Source organism: Amblyomma americanum, chromosome 6 (assembly GCF_052857255.1).
Source record: "Amblyomma americanum isolate KBUSLIRL-KWMA chromosome 6, ASM5285725v1, whole genome shotgun sequence".
Classification (NCBI taxonomy): Eukaryota; Metazoa; Arthropoda; class Arachnida; order Ixodida; family Ixodidae; genus Amblyomma; species Amblyomma americanum.
In genome coordinates, this window is record NC_135502.1 from 23,269,144 (window position 1) to 23,292,331 (window position 23,188).

General features: G+C 46.3%; 1 protein-coding gene across 1 annotated transcript; it reads right to left on the bottom strand.

Moving 5' to 3' along the window:
- Positions 1-4,904: 4,904 nt before the first annotated feature.
- Positions 4,905-12,223, bottom strand: LOC144094598 (cholinesterase-like). Its single transcript, XM_077628514.1, has 3 exons — positions 12,060-12,223; positions 6,029-7,528; positions 4,905-5,146 (listed from the first exon to the last, which is right to left on the bottom strand). The coding sequence occupies exons 1-3, from the start codon at positions 12,086-12,088 to the stop codon at positions 5,002-5,004; spliced, it is 1,674 nt and encodes a 557-aa protein (XP_077484640.1). The 5' UTR covers positions 12,089-12,223; the 3' UTR covers positions 4,905-5,001.
- Between the last annotated feature and the right edge of the window lie 10,965 nt (positions 12,224-23,188).

Consider the following 23,188-nt stretch of genomic DNA (forward strand, 5'->3'; position numbering starts at 1 on the left):
CCTGATATTCACTGAGATGCGATCCTGTGTTCTGCGCGTGCGCATGGTACAACGCAGCAAATACCGTTCTTGCCTCCCAGCTCAGCCCAAGGCTTTTTGAACGGCGAATTTTTTTTCTTTAAAACATCCCAGAATGCAAACTAAAATAAAATAAACATCCCGAGGGGAATGATAAATTATTGGCGTGGAGGTAATTCTTCGTTAAGAAGCGAAAAAGAAATCGCGTGAAAAATGGATTTCTATTGAGTGAATTAAACTGCGATTTTTGCTGAAGATAACCCCAGAACACAACCTAAAAGGGATACACCCACAAAAGTAAAATTAAAAACAATTTGCGTGCCAATTCTTCGTTTAAAAAATGGCAATGAAACGCTTCAGTAAGAAATGAATTGAAACCACTGCGCCCCCGGATTTTTTTCTTTATTGCCTGATGAGACACACTACCGAGTATAGTATAGCCAGAAAAGAACAAGGAACACGTGAATCTGCTTGCGTTGACATGCCGACACTGAAACATTTACAGTGCTACTAAACCATTAAACAAGCTCAGAAATGACGGTTTCGAATTCTGCTCTTGCAGACCCAATGCTTCCCATAAAGAAGAGACGTCTGCGATGCTCCTGCGACGTCACGCACCTCGGCCAGTCGAACTTACCGCGGCATGAATTTTAAGCACAAAACTCTAGAACTGACGGCCACCATGATCATGGCGGCCGTCGCTTCTTCAGCCATGTGGTATACATTCATGTCGTCGTGGGCCGCCGCGGTGGTTGAGTGGTTATGGCGCTCGGCTGCTGGTCCGAAAGACGCGGGTTCGATCCCGGCCACGGCGTTCGAATTTCGATGAAGGCGAAGTTCTAGAGGCCCGTCTGCTGTGCGATGCCAGTGCACGTTAAAGAACCCCAGTTGGTTGAAATTTCCGGAGCCCTTCACTACGGCGTCTCTCATAGCCTGAGTCGATTTGGGACGTTAAACCCCCATAAACCAAACCATTCATGTCGTGATATGCTTTGAGTGCAGCGATGGCGTTCGCTGCGCTCAGCAGAAAGCATTTGACTCAGTAGCCTCAGCAGTCATGCAGGCATTACGGAATTAGGGTTGTGGGACCCGCGGCGCCCCATGGCTCGGCGGAATCGGTTGCGCGCGCCAAGCCCGCATAATCCTGCGGGTTGCGGCTGCGAACGGGTGCATCCAGTGCGACACCACAGCGCATGTCCGGCAAGTGCTTCGCCGCCAGCCCGGTGAGCATGCGTGGTATCTGGCCAGCGGCTAGAAAAGGGCCGAGCCAGCAGCGCGCCGGGGAAGATAAGCGCTGCCCGCGAACTTCGTTGTTCAGGCGGCGCAGAGCAGCCGCCGGCGGGACGTTCACGGTTCACGCTCGGCGGGAGCGGCGTCCTTCCCGGCTCCTTCACCGCGGGCTACCGGCGACGTGGCAGCAGTAACTGGTGTGAGTGGCTGTGACACCGGCGGCAGTGTGCACTTGTGTAGCGTTGACAGTTGGTTGGGACGGACAACGTGTTATTTTATCTGAACGTAGCGTCGAGGCGCTCGGACGGTACTGTGCTGTTTGTTACACTAGTGCGAGCGCTCCACTTTGCTTGGTCCGCGGTAGGGTCTAAAATAACTTGCAGACGGGCTAGGTGGTTTTCAGATTCAGACGGCATTATTACCGCTAACAAAACACGCCCACGAAAGAAAAGGAAGGACACGGAACTGGCGCTGGCGGGACTGCCGGTAGGATTCGTAGTGTTTTCTTTTTTCTCTTTTTTTATGGTTCAGTGCTGTGTTCTTAGCCCGTAATAAACGGCGTTGCCTGCTTCTTGTGGCGTGTTACTCGTCGAGCGACACCTTGGCTCGGGAATCCCCCTGAAGGAGGACGGTCCCTCTCTGGCGCCCAATGTGATTTTACGTGCCTTGGTTCGCCCCGCGAGTTCTACCAATTGCACGACAGAGGAAAAGCACCGCGCCTCGCCGTATAGACTAGAGCCGCGTGGTAGCGTACTTCGCTTACTTGTGTCGCCGCACCATGATTAGATTCGACGACCTCCTTCAAGAGATACTACTCTCAGTGAATCGGGCTTTCATGAAAGCCCAGGATCTTATTGCGGAAAAACTTCGGCGAACCTGAGAACAGGAGGCGCGTAAGGCTGAGGATCGCCGCAGTGAGTTGTCCCAGCTCATGAACGAAACCCAGCAGACAAGGTCTGAGCGTTTCACGTCGCAGCCACCACAAAATGACCTCGAGTTGTTTCTGCCGGTGCCATCATACGATGGACAGGCCCAAACAAAGTCTGTAGCGGGTAGGGTTTTTTGCAGGAACTGGCAGATTATGCTTTTGGGGAAAAAATCTCTGACGAAGGTCTTCTAATCCGGATTCTGCCATTCGCTCTAGAAGAGTCCGCGACGCGATGGAGGCGCCGTCAGTCTCCTTCCGACAGAGCCCATTTCGATTAAAGGACGCAGTTCGATTAAAGTACACTGTTCGATAAAAGGACGAACTGGGAACAACTCAGATACATGGTGAAAGTTAGCTTTAGTGAATTCGATCGTTTCAGGAACTGCATGAGCGTGCTGACCCGACTACATCCAATGCAGAAAAGGTGGCTCGAGCCGCGCAACAGTGATATCCCGCTTTCCAGGCCTATCCGTGCAGCCGCACCTTCAGCTCTTTGGATGGCCTCGCCGGGCAGGCAGCTGTTATCCAGGCGGTCATCATGGCGGAGCTGAGCTACCAGCCACCGTCTGCGGCCCAGACATGCCTGAAACCTTCTTGAGCCTGGTCAGGCGGTCATTTGCAGACCCGAGTAACCTCCTTCCCGTTGCTCCTGAAGGCGTGCCGGCTTCCAGGAAGCCAGTCTTTCAAGCTTGGAGATGGGTCTACAGACCACCCATCCCTCCTCCAGCACATGCAGCAGTTTGTCCCCGAGGAGGCCGCCGCCAGGTGAGTTTGTCTACCTGCCAGCCAGCGCATATGCCGTTAATGACTCGCACCCTCCAGCGCGTCATTCAAGAGCAAGTCGCTGCTCCTCCGACGTACGCTGATGCCGCGGTATGACGGAGGCCCTCGCCTGTCATCTCGGCCTACAGGACGCCCCGCCATCTCTTCGATCCCAGCTACATGCAACCACAGCTTCTCGTCCTGTTACCACAGCCGCTCAGCCCTTCGCGCACGCAGACAACTGACCTATTTGCTGCTCTTGTGGAGTCGCTGACCCCGTGGCCTGTTTGCGCCGCAGCGTGTTGCGTGTTAGCGCGTTGGCATCGGCCTGTACGGCCCTCTTCCAAGCACATCTACTAGTAATCGCTGGATAAACGTTGTCATCGATCACCTTACGCGCTACGCTGAAACGTCGCCTTTACCATGTGCTGCAGCCCACGACATCTTTGCTTCCTTCATCCTCCATCATATCGTTCTTCGTCACGGTGCTCCCAAAGAGTTGCTCAGTGAGAGAACTCACACCTTCCTTTCCGAAGTCGCCAAAACATTTCCACGTAGTGTTCCTTCGGACGACCTCTACTACAACAGGATCCCTAAATACACGTATCCTTGTAGTAAGGGCGTTTCGGAGGAGACCTGCTGCCCGTAGAAACCGCATTTAGCGGGCACAGATTAGAGTACTGTGAGCAACGAGCACGGCGATTGCAGGAGTGTACAGCACTGTGAACGAATAACCGCGAACAGGAATCACTATTTCTTGCGCGGCGTCTTTTTTCGTCCTCTTGTCTCCGATAAGAGGTGAAGCTGCTAGTACAATTTCGCGAAAAGCCTATTTCTCGGTCGGAATCGCGAGAGACGATGCGCACTTGCGACTAATTTTGGCCAAAGAAGGCAAGGGCCTCACCAGAGGGCCTCGTAAAAGAAAATTGCTGACGATATGCCGCACAGCGCTCGCCGTTTGCCGTACATTGGAAACTCATGCGGCATGTGCATTCGTGAGCATACGGCTGCACAGTGGTTTGGCGTGCTAATACCGCCAGAAATTACGAAAACCTTCACCGCAGCAGCAAATGTAGGACTTCCAAGCCCCGTTATATATTCCAGCATTTCACTTCACGCCATTCGTAATCCGTTTACTCCCGTTGGTTCCGGCTTGGGGAGGGTTCTCCTTATACAGCACTTACATGATATCCGGTGAGACGCCTAACTACGCAATACGCCGCCAGGTCATGCGTCGTCTGCTACAGAACTTTCTGAGCCGTTGTAACACTATTACTAGTCATTTAACAAGTTTGGAACTCTCACGATCACATCTAGACCCTTAGGAGGCATTCTGGTGAGAGTGAAATTTATTTGCAGTTAGCTTTTAACAAGATGAAAGCAGACGTACGTTTCTAACAAAAATACTTTCAGTTTAAATAGACTTAAGTTTCAATTCGCTAAATAAAGCATTTTTCATACAAAAGTGATTCGGTATTGAGGTTTTCCACTGATTTGCCATAGCTAATTGACCACCCCGTTCAAATTGAAGCTATACAATGTGGAAATTGAGATTGAATTGAGCTCACTCGATATCGTTACTACAAATTTATCAAAACATTTGTTCTTGTAAAAACTATCAATATAACCTGTGCGCTTTATAGACTGACCCTTCTGAGGCAAGACGCATAAACTTCAACGATACGCTGTCAACGTTTCATGAAATCAACGCATGCTTAGCTTCCACTCAACAATTTTATAACCGCCGCCACCACATTTAACAGCGGTCGCAACGTATGAGTTAGTTTGCTTTTGATGTATCCTTGGAAAACTCCCTACTTGCCTCCGCTGTACAGCATGAGTGAACGCTCCACCGCCCCAGACAGCCATCTATGCAGTTGCGTGGCGTTCACGGTGGCGGTCAGAGTGGAATCCCCAGACCGACACCGTCGGTGACCGTTGAAGTTGACGTAGACACACATGCGCCCTCACACTCGTGCACACGGGTGCATTTGGCCTTATTTATTATAGACACATGGTTGCTCTTAATCAGCAAAGGAAAAGCGCTTCCTACATATTCGATCCTACAAAAAGTTCCTCCAGAGCTCACACCTGGCATCAGCAAAGTTCTTCAGCACTCTGTAGTTGCCAGGCTCCAGCCAAAGAAAATTTGGATTTGCTGCCGAAAACTGGGGCCACTGCTGCATGCCATCAGGAGGAATCGGCGACCTAAGCAAATAGAAGTGCTTTCAAAATAATGTTGTTTAATAAGTTGAGTACAGCTCAGACTTTTGGCAATCTTTGACCGATGGTCATGCCGCTCTGGTTAATTATAGGCTGCCTTTTCTTTAGGGCTCGAATAAAAATACAACATTTTCGACAGGTTAGAGAAATCCTTGTGAAAGGTCTTGCTGAGCCCGGGATTAAGTCCCGTGGCTCAACGCTATTTAGCACTTTCTTGGATGTCCGACTTCGTTCTTTAATTCTTTAAATAAAAAATATTACTAGAGTTACAGAGGAACTTCTGTACAGATTCTAGACAATCCCATGACCTCAATAATACGTCAATAAAAAGATCCCCGAAAGGTGCGCTTCAACATTGAGAAGAAGCATGCGGACCTTTATACAGTTCTAATGTGGTTGTGCGAAAGAATATGCTAAAATTTCTCATCAGCAGTTGCCATGAGAATTACTCAGGGTTGTTTTTAAAGACCTTTTTTGCTACAAACACAAATTCTTCTAAAAATAAAATCGCGAACACCTCTGGACATATTAGGGAAAAGCAAGTAGGCTTAAAAAGGACACTGGCTAAATTATCTAAGACAATTAATTTTTCACGCCTAAATAAAGCAATAGCAAAGAGATCTGAAAACAGATGTTATGCAGCCTTACTATATCGCTGCATTGAAATTGTAGTAAAACGCGGCACTAATCGATCTATTCTAAGTTTCTAAGAACGCTCTAAATGGGTTTCATTGTGGACATTCCCTGATATTAGCCCAACCTAACTTGCTTGCTGTTCCATTCCCTTCTCAATCATTAGCAGTATTTTTTTTTTACTTTGCTGCCTAGAATAAGTATGTTTGAGCAATGGGTGACATCAGAACTTACCCAGATTTGGCAAATGAAACTACGGTCTTCATCATGTATTCGCTGAACTCTCTATCCTCATCGGTATAGTTCGCTTCTTCCAAAAAGGGAATTCCAAATACGTAGGGTATATCTTGCATGTGAGTATTCCAGATCCACCCTGGCACAGGAGACATCCGGGATCTATGTCCGAAGACAAAAGGGTAGACTTTGCCTCCTTTCGCCGAATGCGATTCACAGAAAAACCTCGTCGGACAGTAGAAGTAGTGGTTCCCTAAAAAGTCTGCCGCCCTTTGTCTTAGCGCCGAATTGTTACTTGTTGAAGCGGCATCCAGGTAGGATCTGCCTAAAGGAAATATTTCGTCTTGGAGCCACGACCATAAGATATCCGTAAGAAAAGATTTTAAGGCACTCGGCTCATAAGCACTAAGATCATTTTGTAGAAGATCTGTGTCCGGCTGCATGACAAATGCAAAAGCTCCTTCATTCGCTGTCACACTGATCATTGCGTCGACTGGTCGGAAAAGCCCTTTTTCCACGGCTACGGACGGTAGATACGGCAGAAATTCCGTCCTGAAGGTTGGTATGAATTCCAAGAGCTTTGGTGTCGTGACGTTTTCCGTAGCCGCGCTGATCTCCACCGAGCACTTCTGGCGAAGGCAGTGTACTAAATCTTCCGGGTGCGTCGTCGCATCACTGAAGGGACCAGCGCAGTGTAGAACCCTTGAAACTTCGTCTCCTCTTTCAATGCTCTTGCACACCGACTCGACATCCGTGTTAGTATTCTGGGGTCCACTCATGAGGAAAATGCGCTGGAAGAGACCGGAATAGTACGGTGAAAGTAAGATGAGGTGAATGGCCATGGCGCCAGAGCTCTCACCGAAAACCGTTACAAGATCTGGGTTTCCTCCGAAAGCGAGTATATTTCTCTGCACCCAACGCAATACGAATATTTGGTCCCACAGACCCACATTTCCGGGGGCGCCTTTGGATTCTAGATCCAAAAATCCGAACATATTAAGCCGGAAGTTACAAGTAACTACGACGACATCGTTTAGCGCTGATAATACGGTAGGATTGTACCTGGTTTCATAGGTGGAGCCTATTTTGAATATTCCGCCGTGAAACCAAACAAGCACCGGGAGATTTTTCTTATCCGATGCATTCGGTGTCCAGACGTTCAGGTAAAGACAGTCTTCTGAAAGTGGCGTCGGTATGTGAAAAACCCATGGCACTCTTTCCTGCATGCAGGAGTCTTTCACTGCCGTTGCGTCGTACACTTCATTCCATCTCTCCGGAAGCTGTGGTTTCTGATAACGCAGTTCGCCTTCCGGTGGTTTTGCGTAGGGAATTCCAAGAAAAATTTGAACCTGCTTCTGGCGAAACGTGTCTGTATATCCGCGAACAGGTCCATGAGTAGTGGAAACAATGACTGAACCTGCCTCGACTTGCGACGAAAAAAGCACAGCTGCCAATACCGCAGGTGCCCAGCTGCATCGCAGAGCTCCTTTAGCGCTTCCTCTGCGACAGAAAAGAAAAAGGGAACAGGCTGAACTGGTGATTTGTTCTTTACAGTTAACATAATTCCTGAATAGGGGAGTCGTGGTGCATTGAATTGGGATTAGAATACATGGTGAAAATCACATTCGAATCTTCCGATCAAAAGCTTAGTTGAAAACTGATCACATAAATGCAGTATTCGTCGGTACATTTAGTCGCGGTGCTGTGAGTGGCATTCACTATATCAAATAAATTTGTTTATTTCCGGTGCAATAACCTTGTCAAACATTTCGTAATGTGAGTTATGTTGTTACAGAGCTTCGTTACAACGGAAATATTATGCTTGTCTGCGTGCCGTACAGAGCTCTATAACTGACTCATTGTGCGCTCTCTTTTTCACAACTTGCAAGGCAATTCAGGTAACGCATTACGATGAGGATTTTCTAAAGTGACGAAAAGAAAGCACTTCCATTTCTTTTTTCGATTGCTTTATTCTCTACATACTGAGCCAATATAACCACGTGGCGCATAGGTTTGAACATTCAAAAGCGATACCTTCACATCATCCATGACGTAATACAAAAAAATAACCGAGTGGCTGCAGAACAGAGCGGGATAGGCCGCTAGGGTTAGTGGTACTGGCTGGGCGCTGTCGCGAATTACTGGCATTGATGAGCACGTGCCCAGGTATTCAAAATTGGTACAATTTTCGCCATGTGGTATTATACAACGCCAGCCAAAAGCAGTTCATTTAGTTATTTTAATTTATGTTCAACAAAATCGGTTGTCCCTTAAAGTGCAGTGAAACGCGCAACAATGTAGAAAATGAGAATTTCTCTCATTCCAGTAGCGTCGTTTTGATGTCTTGGTCGGATTAGTCATTCAAGATGCGTGTGCAGTAAGCGGTAAACTAAATGCAGAAAGTAGGGTGGCTGGGGGAAGCGAGAAATACCTACACTGGCGTGTCAAAGTGGCGAACTGTAGAGGAACCAGAGCGTGACCAAATTCCTCTTATCTATGTAAAAAAAAAAAATCAAAAATCATAATGCCGTCACAGAGTTGTACCGCAAGCGTTATTAGCGGCATCGCGAGCGTTGTTACCTACGTTTGGGACAGCACCTACAAACTGCCGTTTCTCTTGATCAGATGTGTTTAACCTCGTGATGCCCAAGCATCGAAAGCTTCGGAGAAAAGTTATGCACTTCGAGGATTTCATCATCAATGGTCCCTTCATTGCTGAAATGTAAATAACCGGGATTTCGGAATCTCTAAGGATAATAAGTCAAGCACAATGCACAATAAGCAAATCAAGCTTAATGCTCAAAAACTGCTCCATCACCTGCCAATGAGGCATAACAACCAAAGATGTTTAAAGTGGTTTTCCGTTTGGACATTTAGTTCAGGTGACAGTCCAGTCCACGGACCACAGCGGAGGCATTCGAGATTTCCGAATTCCTTCGAAATGGGATCACATCCCGCACTGACCAATAGCAGCCGACAACGCTTCGCCTCGCCCACAGCCGCACCGCGTCACTGCTTCGGCTCTGTGGCTCTTCATTTCGATATCTTCTGCTCACTTTTTTACTGGTGCATATATCGCTGCGTGCAAAAAGCTACTGCTCGTTTTCATGACACAAAAGGCAAGCTGCGCTTTACATATGTTAATATCTTCCCTTTTGTACCGGTTGTTCTCTTCCTTAACTACGCAGCGACAGAATTCTGCAGGCAGAGTCGATGCGATCGGCCGCTTCGGAACTGATAGCCGGATTGATGACATCGCATAGTACCGGCGCTACTTGCTTATTGTCCCTGCTTTCTCCGATGTGATCAGTAGTTTATTTTTAAATCGCTTTATCGTGCGGTGTGTTCAGCGAGCGTTCGCAAAAATTGAAACGGAATTATTATATCCACAAGCGACGGCAACGACTGCTGCTGGCCGCCTGAAGCGTTACTCAGCAGTCTGGGTCACACCGGTGCTTCCAGTTCATTGCACGCGCGCCTTGCATTGAAAGAAGTAGGTTTGGTTTCGTTTATAAGGGTTTAACGTGCCTAAGAAACTCAGGTTATGAGGGACACCGTAGTGAAGGACTCCGGAAATTTCGACCGCCTGGGGTTTTTTAACGTGCACTGACATGGTACAGTACACGGGCCTCTAGAATTTCGCATCCATCGAAATTCGACCGCCGCGGCCGGGATCGAATCCGCGTCTTTCGGGTCAGCAGCCGAGTGCCGTAACCACTGAGCCACCGAGGCGGGCCGCATTGAAAGAAGCAGTCGATTTCATGTCTTTGTTGTCAAGACTACACTCGAAGGCCATTTGCGTTCGCGAAAAACTTTTTCGCTCTAACAATCGCCGAAATCACACATGCGAACCCTTTAGACCTGCTCCTCATGGAAAGAGGTCGTCGTGGAATAAAATTTAAAAACTTGGAAAGCATGCACCTCTGCAGAGTGTTGAAGTGTTCTCATGTCAAATGTAGACGCTAGCGATAAAATAGAGAATAGCGATAAAATAGGGAAAACCCTGATGTATTCAGGCCGTCAGTCGCCGCGATGGCTCTGTGGTTATGGTGCTCGGCTGCTGACCCGAAAGACACGGGTTCGATCCCGGCCGCGGAGGTCGCATTTCGGTGGAGGCGAAATGTTAGAGGCCCGTGTGCTGCGCGATGCCTGTACACGTTAATGAACCCCGGGTGGTCTAAAGTACCGGAAGCTTCCACGCGGCGTCCCTCATAGCCTGAGTCTCTTTGGGACGTTAAACACCATAAACCATAAGCCGTTTTCAGGCCATCGCCTTATTGGCGTGGAGTTGTCCCTCAGTCGCCCATCTGCTGAGGACATGAGGGGCAATGATCCACCGACCGCGTTTGCTGGTGTCGTTGGCCTGAAAAACATCTCGCACAACAATGACGTACGGCTGTTTTTCGTACTGTGCCGTTGTCGGTCTAGTGGAACCGCGGTGACTGCCGACATCTCGTCACGTGGTTCCATACACTGAAAATGAGCGAACGAACAAAAGCGAAACTCGATGGCAACAGCGCCATTTCAAAGCGGCGAAGGAATGTTGAAGCTTTGGAATGCGTTCGGAAATTGTCGTGCCGCACCGCGGCAGCCCGTCGAGTTCGAAGGCCATTCCTTGTCTCGAATGTCATTATACTCATATGCCATCCGATCATGTGTGTGTAGCACGCTTATTGCCTTTAAAATGAATTCATCTTTCATCGGACCTCCGGATTTCGGGCGGGCCACACTAAGGCCTTGCTGTGACAAATAAGTTGGAACGCCTGTTTCTGCAAGTGTGTTGGAAGTTCAATTATATCTGCGTGTAGAAATTAAAACTATTCAAATCTTAAGTTCTGCATCAAAGGTGACACGTCGGGTACTAAAGAGTTGATACAGGGATTGCTACGCGTGATACACCAGTTTTGTTTCGTTGTTTTTTTGACTCCGAGTTAAATGTACCCCAGGGCTGTAACATCGCGTCCTAATTGCACGCTGCAGCTTGGAGTAAAAAGGACAAAATTAAATATCCGCGCCAGGTTTTAAGCGCTTCAAAATGTAAATGTAAAAAGGTGCCTTTAGGCTGGCAAAACACCAGATCCAGAAATGATCATGCCACAGCCGACGAAGTAATGATTATTATATACTCTAATGATACAGCCAACTATAGTTGTCTATAATACTTTCCGCTCTTGGGGAAGCAAAGATCAATCAGCGCATCACTGGCCGCGCCACAGAATAACTTTATTTTTTGAATATTTTAATACACGACAGGCCTCTTCATTCTAGCGATGCTAGATTGCAACTGCATTTGAAACGTGTATCTACCTCCCACCTCAACTTTGCTATTAATAAATATACAACCATCTTGCACGCGGGTATTGATACTATAGTGTCATTACACTTGAAACGCCCCACACTCCAAAAGCGAAATGTCTAGTTTACAAGCAAGCAAGTTGCTGTGTGTAATGAGCCATCTCAAGTATTTTTGTCCGGAAGGCCATGATCCTGGATTTAGTTCCGAGTCCCTGGAAAAGGACACTTTTTTGGTAATTTCGGAAGTATCCTTCTTAAAATGTACTGTGCTAAAAATTTCAATTTTCTTTTAGCAAAAACTAATGGAACTGGTGAAAATAGGAAAAATTATTGGGACTGAAAGGTTACCTAAATTTATGTAAAAAAATTATTGAAACGCCACATTTCTTCTACCTTTTTGCTGGACCAAGAAAAGGATGAAAATTCTTGCAAGACTTCATTCATGAAGTCGCAAGAAAGAAGAAATTTCCTAAAATACGATCTGTTAACATACCCTGTTTCACACTTCATTTTCAAATTTTCGACTCCTAAACAACCTTTGCTTCTTCACAGAAACTTCAAAGAGCCTTGACGTCAGCAAAAAATGTTTTGTAGAGAAAAATACTTCGAAGAAACTCCAAACAGGAGCCAACTAGCACCATTTTTTTTAATGATACGTAGTGGTCACTTTTAGTGTCTAGGATGTTTAGCGAGGAATGGCTCTTTACTACAGTAAAGGAAAACAGCAAATACTCACAATTTGCGTTGAAGCCTTGTGTTGTCCATTTGTAGTCTACGGAGAACTCGGAAGTTGAACTATTTTCATGCTATCGGAGATTTTCAACCGCAAGGCAGAAGAACGGGTGTTTGAGCGCAGCGACCAACTCGTGCCCACGATGTCTGCGAAGCTCCAGCAGGCTTCCGCACTCAATGACTTGCAAAGCCCTAAGCTTAGCATCAAATGTAACGAATGCCACCGCTCTGTCACGGTATCGAAATGTACCGCACTGACTCTTTCGCAGTTGAACTCGCAACGGAAAGTTCGGACGTTATCCTAAGCATCCACGGCGATGCATTCGTTGCAAAAACCTGTACAAAGTGGACACCCTGGTACCTAAGCTTGCAGCAAATGTCAGGAAAGCAACATTACACGCAGTGCAGCGCTGTGCAGTGTACTGCCAGCCACAAAATTGAACGAGGCTAGGGCACATCGATCAAACTCGATCCTTGAACCATTCATCCGCATCGCGGCAGGCTGTCGTGATTCCAGCTGGCGCCTCAACTGTGCGCACGTCCGGCATGTTTGTAGGAACGAAATCGGCACGAAAGCGAACATTCCTTTGCTCTGAGCCGGATGCGGCGAAATTGCCTTCACCAGTGATCGAGGTATAGGTGCAAGCGAAATGAAGGCCAAAGCGCGAGCGAGTGCCGATGCGGGGCGATTGCGAGGCTGTGGCTGTTCTAAAAACTAGTGGGGCACTTCGTTGTATTTCCATGTTTTGGTGCAGGAAGCGGCATGGTAGCGCATGTCTAGAGTTCGTGTTCTTTCGACGCGTGCTGCTACTGCGAGTCATTCCTACTGCTGCTCTGTTTCTATTTTTGTTTTTAACTGCATAATAAGTACTACTGTAACAGTGGCAAAATGGCAGCGTCTATCTAACTGCAGCCTTAGAGAGTGAAGCCTTCTTCCTTCAGAAGCACCACCCAGCAGCCACCTCACTAGCGCACCGCCCTAGCCAGGGGGCTGCCCACCCTCGCGCCGCCACTCTTGATCCACCTCCCCAATCTACCTTCACACGCCACAAAAATTCTGTCGCATGTGTGAAGCTTCGCCTTAGAGCAAATGCATGGAAGTAATCATCGAGGGTAAATCGAACTGCTTTCGCAGAACTGTCGTTTCAGGTATCTGATCTTCCCGTATTTTTTTTTATTATTTCGGTCCATTCAGTTAACCCGACTTCCCTCTTAACCCTGCCAGCATTCGCGCAAACCTTCCTGGAGGAAAGCCGCTGAAGGTTCAGAACATTTGAGAACACTCATTTTTATTGCACAAAAGAAGTTCAATGGGAGGGCGGAGAAAGAGCTGTTTAAATACAGTTTTACAGGGCCCAATACCACCGACGTAACAGTAACAGCTTGCACGTTTAATGTTGCAAGCAAAAAGTAACATAGGGAATAGGCTTCCTATTGAACAATGACCAATAAAACTACACGGAAAACACTTCTACTTGCTACATGCTTCTTACTGCTTATGCATTATAAATTTCGCACACAAGTACAACATACCTGGAATTGAGCCAAATACATTAAAACGAAATATACTCAATAAAATGAAATGAACCTTCGTTTGCACCACCTGGATACATTAATCGACAAAACAAAAGTTGGTTATGACTCAAACTTAGCTACAGTGTGCGCCTGTTTTCATACGTCATCACATCCACGTCTTTGAAGAAAACTTCAAGGTGAAAAACGTAGCGCAAAGAAACGAGGACACAGAAAGACGGACAACACACGGCGCCGTGTGTTGTCCGTCTTTCTGTGTCCTCGTTTCTTTGCGCTACGTTTTTCACCTTGAAGTTATGAACCAACAAGCCCAAGCATATACCCTTCGAAGAAAAGGTGGTTAAGTGTGCCTAGCAATGTTGGCGCGGTTCCTCGCTGCCAATAGTATATAAGTACGTGAAAAATTAATGTGCGAAGCTGTCTGATAATGCGGACAGTAAATTTCACCTAAGTTCTGTAAATTGATTTAACAGAACTTGCAGACGGGCTAGATGGGCTATAGTTCCTGGAGGTAGTTAGCTCTTGGCCATGTTCCCATCTTCTTATTAATGTTTATCTCACACATGCGCTATACTACTTCCTGGAATCTGTAAATTGGCGCGGTTTATAATGCATCCAGTTTTGTTCCCCTTTGAAGTTTGCGCTCATCATCTTACCGCCTTTCGAAAAATTTTCCGTTCCGTTAGAAAAATGCACTCGTTCAGAATTTCTGGACACAGGCCACTGGTTGACGGAGCGATGTAAACCAGTCGATGCCCGGAAGCGTCTACTTCTGCAGCCGGAAACCCTTCCCACCATCATAAGCAGAGCTGTTCCCACCACAAGAGAAAGGTGTCGGCCAATGGCCTCCAGTTATTCCTGTTTTTCCCAATCAGTTCCCGCATTATTCCCGCAATTTCCGAGCAATTTTTCCTGCAGCCATAGAATTATGGAATAAACTGCGACACAATTGCGTGAGCTCGAATTTGTCGATGCGTTCGCCGCAAAATTGGAAGGAATTTGTATATGTGTTTTTATATTTCGTGCCTATGCCGCAAGAAATTCTTCCTACCAACTCGGTGCGCCCAATGTTTATCCCGTCGTGTTAGTCTGCCATATTTAGATTTTTTGAACATTTCTATAGCGATAGCATTTAGGCTGCCGTTCAGCGGGAGAAGCGGCGTCGTCCCGTCGCTAGAGTGACACCTGACGTCACGCGAAATCTGACGCCACACGTCAATTTGTGCAATGAAGCTAACTAAAATACCTGACACGTGATGCAAATTAAAGAGCGCCACATGTGTCAACTGAAGTAACCTCCTAAAGTAAATTATTTTCGCCTGAAAATTTTTCAAGGCTTTCAGTCTGGATTCGAACCTGCGACCCTTAGTATGCCAGTGAGTATGTGCGTAATTAGAGATGTTCTAATTACGATAATAATTAAGCGCGTAGCAAACTTCATGTTGGCGTTTCACATCGTCTTTGCTTGAAGCGCCATAGTGGCGCCGGCATGCAGCGGTCATCGGAGAAACCCCGCGATCTGATGTTCGCCGTTGCCCCAACAGATGGCGCGCGAGCAGTATAAAGTCTTCGAGTGAGGAACCTGCGTCGCAAATAGTAGTGTCCGTGTCTGCGAAGTGATATGCAAACAGACAGCAGGCCACTGAAGAAACCCACTGATGCTATCTTGTACTACACTTAAAGCGGAGCTTAACTGTCCCCGAGTTTCTTCTTTCTCAGATTTAGTGTTAATATCCTGTGCCTCTCAAAAAATGGTTCGAACAGAATCAAAACAAGCGTACTCTCAAGGCTTGAAGTGTTCTGGAATATAACTTTTTAACCCTTTAACCGCCAAATGAATTCCCGCAAAATGGACCAAAATTGGCAGTTTTTTAAGCAATCTTAAATTTTTCCGTGTAATTCTGATTCTAGAAATATATTACTTGAGTGGTTGCTAGTTAGAACTAACGGAAAATTTTTAAAAAGAAAAAGCCGCTCTTCAGAGTGGCTTTCCCTCAGTGCACGCCATAGTTATGGGCTACAACGTGCAGAAATACACCGTATTCGTTTGATCCGATACGTTGTAACGCACTGCAAAATGCATAGACGTTCCTTCATCACACAAACAAGGTTTCATCATTAGTAGATAACGTGCACTACCCAGTGAATCACCGTCATCGTCGTCACCGTTGCTCTCGAGGTCATCTGTAGGCGCCTCCAACGCGTAAACGAAATCTGTCACTGTCTAAAACAAATTCAAGATGATCAACAAAGAAGTGGGCGAAGTAGCTATAGCTCCTTTTCTCAGGAAACTGCTGCTACCGGTATTGTTCATGTGTAATGCTATTATGCAATGACTGTTGTCAGCTTAGAACACGTGCTAAAAACACGAAACACGTTTTTTTTATGGCCAACTACCGCCCTCTAGTGTTCAAAATTGCAAGCTACGCATTTAACGGCCGTAACTCGTCTTTCGCGGCGGGAGTTGCGCAACATCGGGCCGGACGAGTGTGACTCGTCATTGGCGACATTGCTATAATCTCCCACGACCGGTACAGCTTGTGGTTGGCGGTTACATCCGGTTAAAACACTGCCCCATATCTGACCCTCAGCCGCCCTGGCTCACGCTTTTATTTGTTTGGTATCCACTCGGCCACTCTAAAAAAAACACCACTTTTCAGCTGCGCGCAATGCATATGTAGTACAGTCGTCCGCACACCTGTCTAAAGCTCTCGAGAGGCGCGCTCTGTTCTGCATTCACTGCAATCGCCGCCGCTAGCCGGGCCCCAGTACAGCTTTTAAAGACATGACAATTTAGAACATGATCCACGGGAATATGCATGCACGATAAGGCAATGTTTCAAGCCCTGGGGTACTCGTGAATTACTCAACTGCACTCCCCAGTGCGCCGTTCGAGCGTTCTAGACAGGTGTGCGTACAACTGTACATACTTCTATGTGCTTACTATTTTCGTTCGTCCTCTGAAATAAGAAGACAAAATAGAACACGAATGCCTCCAGTTTCGTTTTCTTTTTTTCGCTTACAACAGCCTGGCGAATCCTCATTTCAATTAAATAAAGACAGGTGCCGCCCAGTGGATAACTTGAACTAAGAGCTGCGTGCCAGTTGTGCTGCTGTTGCCATTATTACCTCGGGCCATGCACTCGTTTTTATTTTCGTTTCCGTTCGCAAAAGAAAAATAAGTAAAAGCAGAATTCGGTCTGTAATCTTTTTCTTTCCTTTCCCTAGAGTTGTACAAAATCAACTTTTGAGTTCATGTAGACGCTTGTCGCTCAGTGTACTGATTTGTACGCTGAGGGACAGGTGTCTACAGTAACTCAAGAGGCACCTGCCAATTTTGCAGCAACCACTTTCATTCCACCTGGGTTCGTACTGCAAGACGCGGCTCTCGCCTCTAATTCCGGTACTGCGCGATGCCACAGAAACGCGCGAAAATCTGTGCTTTCACTATTTTTCACGCCGAAGGAACTACCGCAATACTTACCAACAGGTAATGCCTTCCCCCTTCCCCCACCGCACAATAAATGAAAGGCCCCTTCCCTATGATGAGTTCATAAGCCGAGCCAGCTCAAAGGTACTATCGTGAAGAAAGAAGACCACGACTCTTGGTGATCAACTTTGCGTTCACCAAAAACAGATGACAGCAGTGTAAAATGCTTCTATGAATCGTGCCCTGCGCCCAGCGCTAAAATAACTGAAAAAAATGAATCTTCGTCAATATGACATAATCTGGTCTTTTCATGCCATGTGTTAACTTGGACGCTTGAAGCTGTTAATAAATACCTGGACGAGAGTAATAAGCTACTCGATGGAATTCGTCCTGCGTGCTAAGTGGTAAAAGCTATTGGACTCAATATACCAACTTTACAAACGGAGAAAACACAGCATAGTAATAGCACTATAGTTTGTTTTTTTAGCGCTACTACTATGTCCTCTCAATCTAAACACCAACTAGCCCAGCTTTCTGCCTTAATCGCAGAAAAACCTATGCTGACATGAATGAGCATAAATGCATGGTTTCTACGTGGTAGCTTTCAGGCGTGCAGGAGACTGAATTGCCGCCATTCCTTACAATAGACTGACTGCGACCACTGCAGGGCAGAGCAGGCCTCTCCCACACTTCTCCTATTAATCCTGACCAGTTCCAGTTGCGGCCACTTTATCCCTGCCAATTTCGTAATCTCAATTACCAAACTAACTTTATGCCGCCTCTTGCTACGTTTGCCTTCTCTTGATATCCAGTCTATTGCCGTAAATGATCATCGACTATCTCGCCTTTGCATTACATGCCCTGCCCGAGCCCAATTCTTCTCCTTGATTTTGTCTAGAATGTTATTAACCCACGTTTGCTCGCTGACCCACTCTGCTCTCGTCCGTTATATTAGCATCACTCCTATCATTTTAATTTCCATCGCTCGCTGCGTTGTCCTAAAATTCAAGTTGAACCCTTTGGCTAGCATCCACAGTTCTGGCGCCTAGATGAGCACCGGTAAGATCAATCTGTTTCATACTTTTATTTCGAGGGATACTGGTAAACTGCCCTTCATAACCTGAGAGTACCTGCCCTCTACGAGTTATTACCCTCTCGTCGTCCGGACCTGCGGTCATGCCTGCCCAAAGTAGATGTATTCGCTTAGTGCTTACAGCGCCTCGCCACCTATAGTAAACAGCTGCTTCCTTCCCAGACCGTTGAATATTGGTTTAATTTTCTGCATATCAATTTTTGGACCCGCTATTATGATTTCGTTCGCTGTCATTGATCATGCTCTGCATTTCGTCCCCTGAGTTGCGTAACAAGATAATGACAGCAGCGAAATGCAGATTACTGAGGTATTCTTCATTAACTCTTATCGCCAACTCTTCTCAATACAAGCTTCTCAATACCTCCACTAAACAGGCGGTGAAGAGCACTGGAGAGATCACGTAACCCTGCCGAGCGCCCTTGCTTATTTGGATTTTATCACATTGTTAATGGAGGAGTATTCGTTTCGAACCCCTATAGATATTTTCCAACATATTTACACAGAGCTCTAGTCAACCCTGGTTCCGAAATCCCTGCACGAATGCTGAGGTTTCGACTCAGTCAAGTGCTTTCACGTAATCTATTATCTCTATATAGAAATCTAGCTTGTATTCACCGCTTTTCGCTATTACTTAATTGATTGTGCGAACATGGTCTGTTGTCGAGTAGCCTTTAGGAAATAATGCCTAGCCAACTGGCTGATTCATGTCTAAGGTTGTTCTGATTCTACACGTGATTACCTTGTTAAATACATCGTAGGCGACAGACAGTTGATCGGTGTGTAGTTTTTCTAGTCCTTGACGACCGCGTTCTTATGGATGAATACAGTATTAGCCTCCTTCCAAGATTCCGGTACGCTCGAGGTCATGAGGCACTGCTTATACGGAGCGGCCAATTTTTCTAGCGCAATCTTTCCACCGTCCTTGCAGAGATCTGCTCTTACCTGATCCTCACCAGCTGCTTTTTTTTATGATGATCTTAGCATTGCTTCTAAGGCTAACTTCCTCCTCTTCCTGTTAAGTATATGCGTTTTAAAATAGGCACCATCAACACGCATACACAAAATAAACTTCTTCCGCGGGAGTAGCCGCAAAGCGTGTGGCAAAGAAGTACCCACACTTCAACGAAAAGGCACGAACAACCTTTCGTAAACGTTACGTGGTTCTTCTTCGCCAAGGAAAAGGTTTCTGCATAGTTTCTACTAAATAAAGCTCATTGAAGCTACGGGACCTTTTCTACCACATTTACCTTAAAGCCATAATCACCCTGTCAATAAAAAAATGATATTTTAGTATTCGTCGCAACAGTTCACATATGACCACTAAAATAAAGGAAACTGAAAGCACAAACTTACATGGCACTTCGTCGAAGCACCGCGATGAAGTAAGTTTTTGCAAAGCCTGTGAGCCTACGTACCGCGCTGCAAGGTTGCTTGTCGGTGCCATATGCACAAGGGTTGTGCCACTCCCGTGTGTCACGTTCAGAACAGGCGCGACACGTTACTACGCCGCAAAACTTTCCTTGGCAGGTCAGAATTAAAAAAAAACAGCTTCGTTGAGCTCAACACGATATGCATTGCTGTTTCCTTTCGCGCGCATTGCGAGTGCTGAGCAGGCTCTCATTTCAGCGTAAGTGACAGGAGCAACGCGATCTTTCGTTTGGGTTTTGTGGGGTTCAACGACCCAAAGCGACTCAGGTTATGAGGGACGCCGTAGTGGAGGGCTCCGGATAGTTTCGACCACCTACGGTTCTTTAACGTACACTGAAATCTCACAGTACACGGGCCTCTAGCATTTCGCCTCCATCGAAATGCGACCGCCGTGGCAGGGATCGAACTCGTATATTTCGGGTCAGAAGCCGAGCACCATAACCACTGAGTCGCTGCAATTCAATACTATTGCTATTGCTACTATGACTATAGTTGCTCCTATAGCTTTTGCGCAATTTTTCCAAAACTTTCATCGCAATATTGATTGCATTGCGCCTTTTTCTTTCTTTACCTTCACGCTCCTGCAGTTCCTAGCATAGCAAGTAGACATAACTCAGTGTTTCTATGCTTCCAGCCTGCGTTTAGCGACGCGTCTCACGGGACCTTCTCCCTGCTGTGCAAGCACAAAATAATGTTCTGGAAATTGGCCACCCTTCTTTGCATTCAATTTCAGAGTCTCGATTTAGCGCGTAAGTCAGTGCGATGATGTGGTCATCGACGCTCCAAGGACATCCGTACAGCCATGACACTTCTTAAATTCATGGCTGTATTGCACCGGCGTATCTCAAAAAAACATAGTTTTGAAATCGGCCCACGTGGTGGTCGCTGTCATTCGTACCGTTTACTCTTTGCCTTCCTGATCAGCACCTTTTTTCAGTGCCTCTACTTAGAGCTTAAAGAAAAAAGTGCTCTTGGGTATCGTGGGGGAACAAACAAGACAGGCGCAGGGTTTCGCTTTACCTTGCACAGAAGGATTAAAACTCTTTTTGTACCTAAAGGTAAATATTTCTTCCGAGATGATTAAGTACCTACCGTGAACCGACCACAAAGCAATGTAGGCAGTCCCGTCTTATGGTCAACATGCACAACATACATGTGTGCTTTTTTTTTGCTTTGTTTTTCCATTTGGTACGCAAAGAACACGAGGGATTTATTGTACGCCGCTCTGAAAATACGTTGCCCGCACTTGTTTTCAAAACATTTCGCGCATACATTGCAGTATCATTTTGAAGACAGTGACAGCTTGTTTTTCACGACAGCGATTCTCTTCATGGCACTGTTGAATCCGAGAGGAAGACAGAAAGAGAGAGATGCTTGCGTGAGATAAAGAGAAGAGAAGCAAGCTCGGACTCTCTGTGTGTGGGTGTGGAACGAGGAAAAATAAAACAGGATCACTATAGAGGTTAACACAGAAATAATGGTAAATTGTGTCGTTTAACGGAAAGATCCAGATAAATTTAGGCCAACCCGGGCTTCTTTAAACTGTTCTGACATTGCACAGCACTCGTGTGTTTTTGTGTTTCGCGCCTCCACTCAAATCGCGGCCCGCGTGGTCAGCATTGAACCCGCGACCTTCGTACCAGTAGCAGAACGCCAAAGCCACTTAGGCGCCGCGGCAGGTCAGGGAAAGGATTGCAGATAGACACTGACACCGGCTACACGTGGACCTCTTCATTTTCGACACTCATGCGTAAAAAGTGCAGTAACGGGCGAGTGGCTCTCCAGCACACTGCGAGCCATTCGAGGTTCAAAGGGCTTACATTCACAAGTCCCATCCTGCTGATTGCCTGCGGTCCACGCCACCGCGTACCTGCGAAGCATAGTCCTAATCAGTTCGAAATGAACACGTAGCGATGGCACCTGTACGCAAAAATCCGTCAAGAGTTGAAGGCTGACCCGCCGCGGTAGCTCAGTGGTTAGGGCGCTCGACCACTGTTGCCGGGTGCTGTGCGGAGGAAAAACGCTAAGGCGCCCGTGTGCTGTGCGATGTCAGTGCACGTTAGAGATCCCCAGGTGGTCGAAATTATTCCGGAACCCTCCACTACGGCACCTCTTTCTTCCTTTTTTCTTTCACTCCCTCCTTTATCCTTTTCCTTACGGCGCGGTTCAGGTGTCCAACGATATGTGAGACAGATACTGCGCCATTTCCTTTCCCCCCCAAACCAATTAAGTAAGTAAACTCCCAGCTCAGCCCAAGGCTTTTTGAACGGCGAATTTTTTTTCTTTAAAACATCCCAGAATTTCCTTTCCCCCCCAAACCAATTATTATTATTATTATTATTATTATTATTATTATTATTATTATTATTATTATTATTATTATTATTATTATTATTATTATTATTATTATTATTATTATTATTATTATTATTATTGAAGCCTCGTGCTCAGATGATTGCTTTCGATTGCGTGTCGTACCCTAAATTAAAGAAAATTATGGAACTGCGTGGTTCAAGTAACCTTGAACATTCCTAAATGCCCCAATCGCTTCTCGGATTCCAAGATTTCAGTACGCATTAATGATGATGATTATTATTTTTATGCTCTTTTGTGGCATAACGGCAGCTTTGGCCAATGAGTGCCTTGGCACGAGGCATTTTGTGCTACACAAACAGGTGTCTAAGACCCATTACCCAAACATTTCACTCACATAAACCGAGCCCCAGACCGTGCGAAAGCTTGCACGCATTGTATCACCAGCGGGTAACCGGCGGCACTGGGGACGGCCCCTGCACCTTCCAAGTACAGAATCCTTAGACATTACTTTTATTTGTGAGGCAACTGTGAATTATTGTAAGGCACTGTTATGTAAATATTGAAGGTAATGGTCCATTCTTCTGATGCGTGGCAAAATATTTCTTGTTAAGTCTGTCCACAGCTCGCATCGAGTAGTTAAGACTGCCATAGAAAACCAATGGGGAACGTTTTTGACGACAGCAAGAATATTGATAGCAAAACAATGCAAGCCTGCATGAGGAGGTCTGCGGATATGTTGATTGTTACAGCGGGATCTTACGATACATGAAAAAATTGTGTTCATAAATAACTTTCCGTTTAAAAATGCGCTCCTCAAGAAATTCTGGGTATGCGTATGCGAGGCGGATGCTGAAACCACTAGGCCACCGCTGCGGTCATAATGCATTAAGGCTCGTTTTTGTTGTTGTCGATCTCAGTAAACATGGCACACACCCACGGGGGGGGGGGGGGAGAGAGAGAGAGATTTCCAAAGATTTAGGGGTGAATTTCAAGGAAAATCACGTAGGCGATTGCGAGGAAAAAAAAGACGTACAAGGCGGAGAAGCAAAATTACAAAATGATTATGTTGCGTGCAAAAGTTGATTTCTTCTTTTGCATAATCTGTATTTTTGAACTGTAGGCATAAACTATAAGGTGGGGCTAGGATTGTGCAAGCCGAAAGTCACCAGAGTGCCAAACTGAATAGAGCCGCGTGCGGATATAAGCGAGCTTGCAGTACAAACGAACGTATCTCTAATGTACATGATGCCATGGAAATCAGATAACAAAGCAAAAAGAAAGAAAGATATCATACGTTCGAGTGTCAGCATCAGCCTTGCGACCTCCACAGCAG

What these genes read in the sequence shown, in the direction of transcription:
- LOC144094598 (XM_077628514.1), bottom strand. Translation starts at nt 12,088, where the DNA reads ATGGACAACACAAGGCTTCAACGCAAATT. An exon ending in ACAAGGCTTCAACGCAAATT is followed by an intron (nt 7,529 to 12,059) that starts GTGAGTATTTGC and finishes TTTCTGTCGCAG; the next exon opens with AGGAAGCGCTAAAGGAGCTC. An exon ending in GTTTCATTTGCCAAATCTGG is followed by an intron (nt 5,147 to 6,028) that starts GTAAGTTCTGAT and finishes CTATTTGCTTAG; the next exon opens with GTCGCCGATTCCTCCTGATG.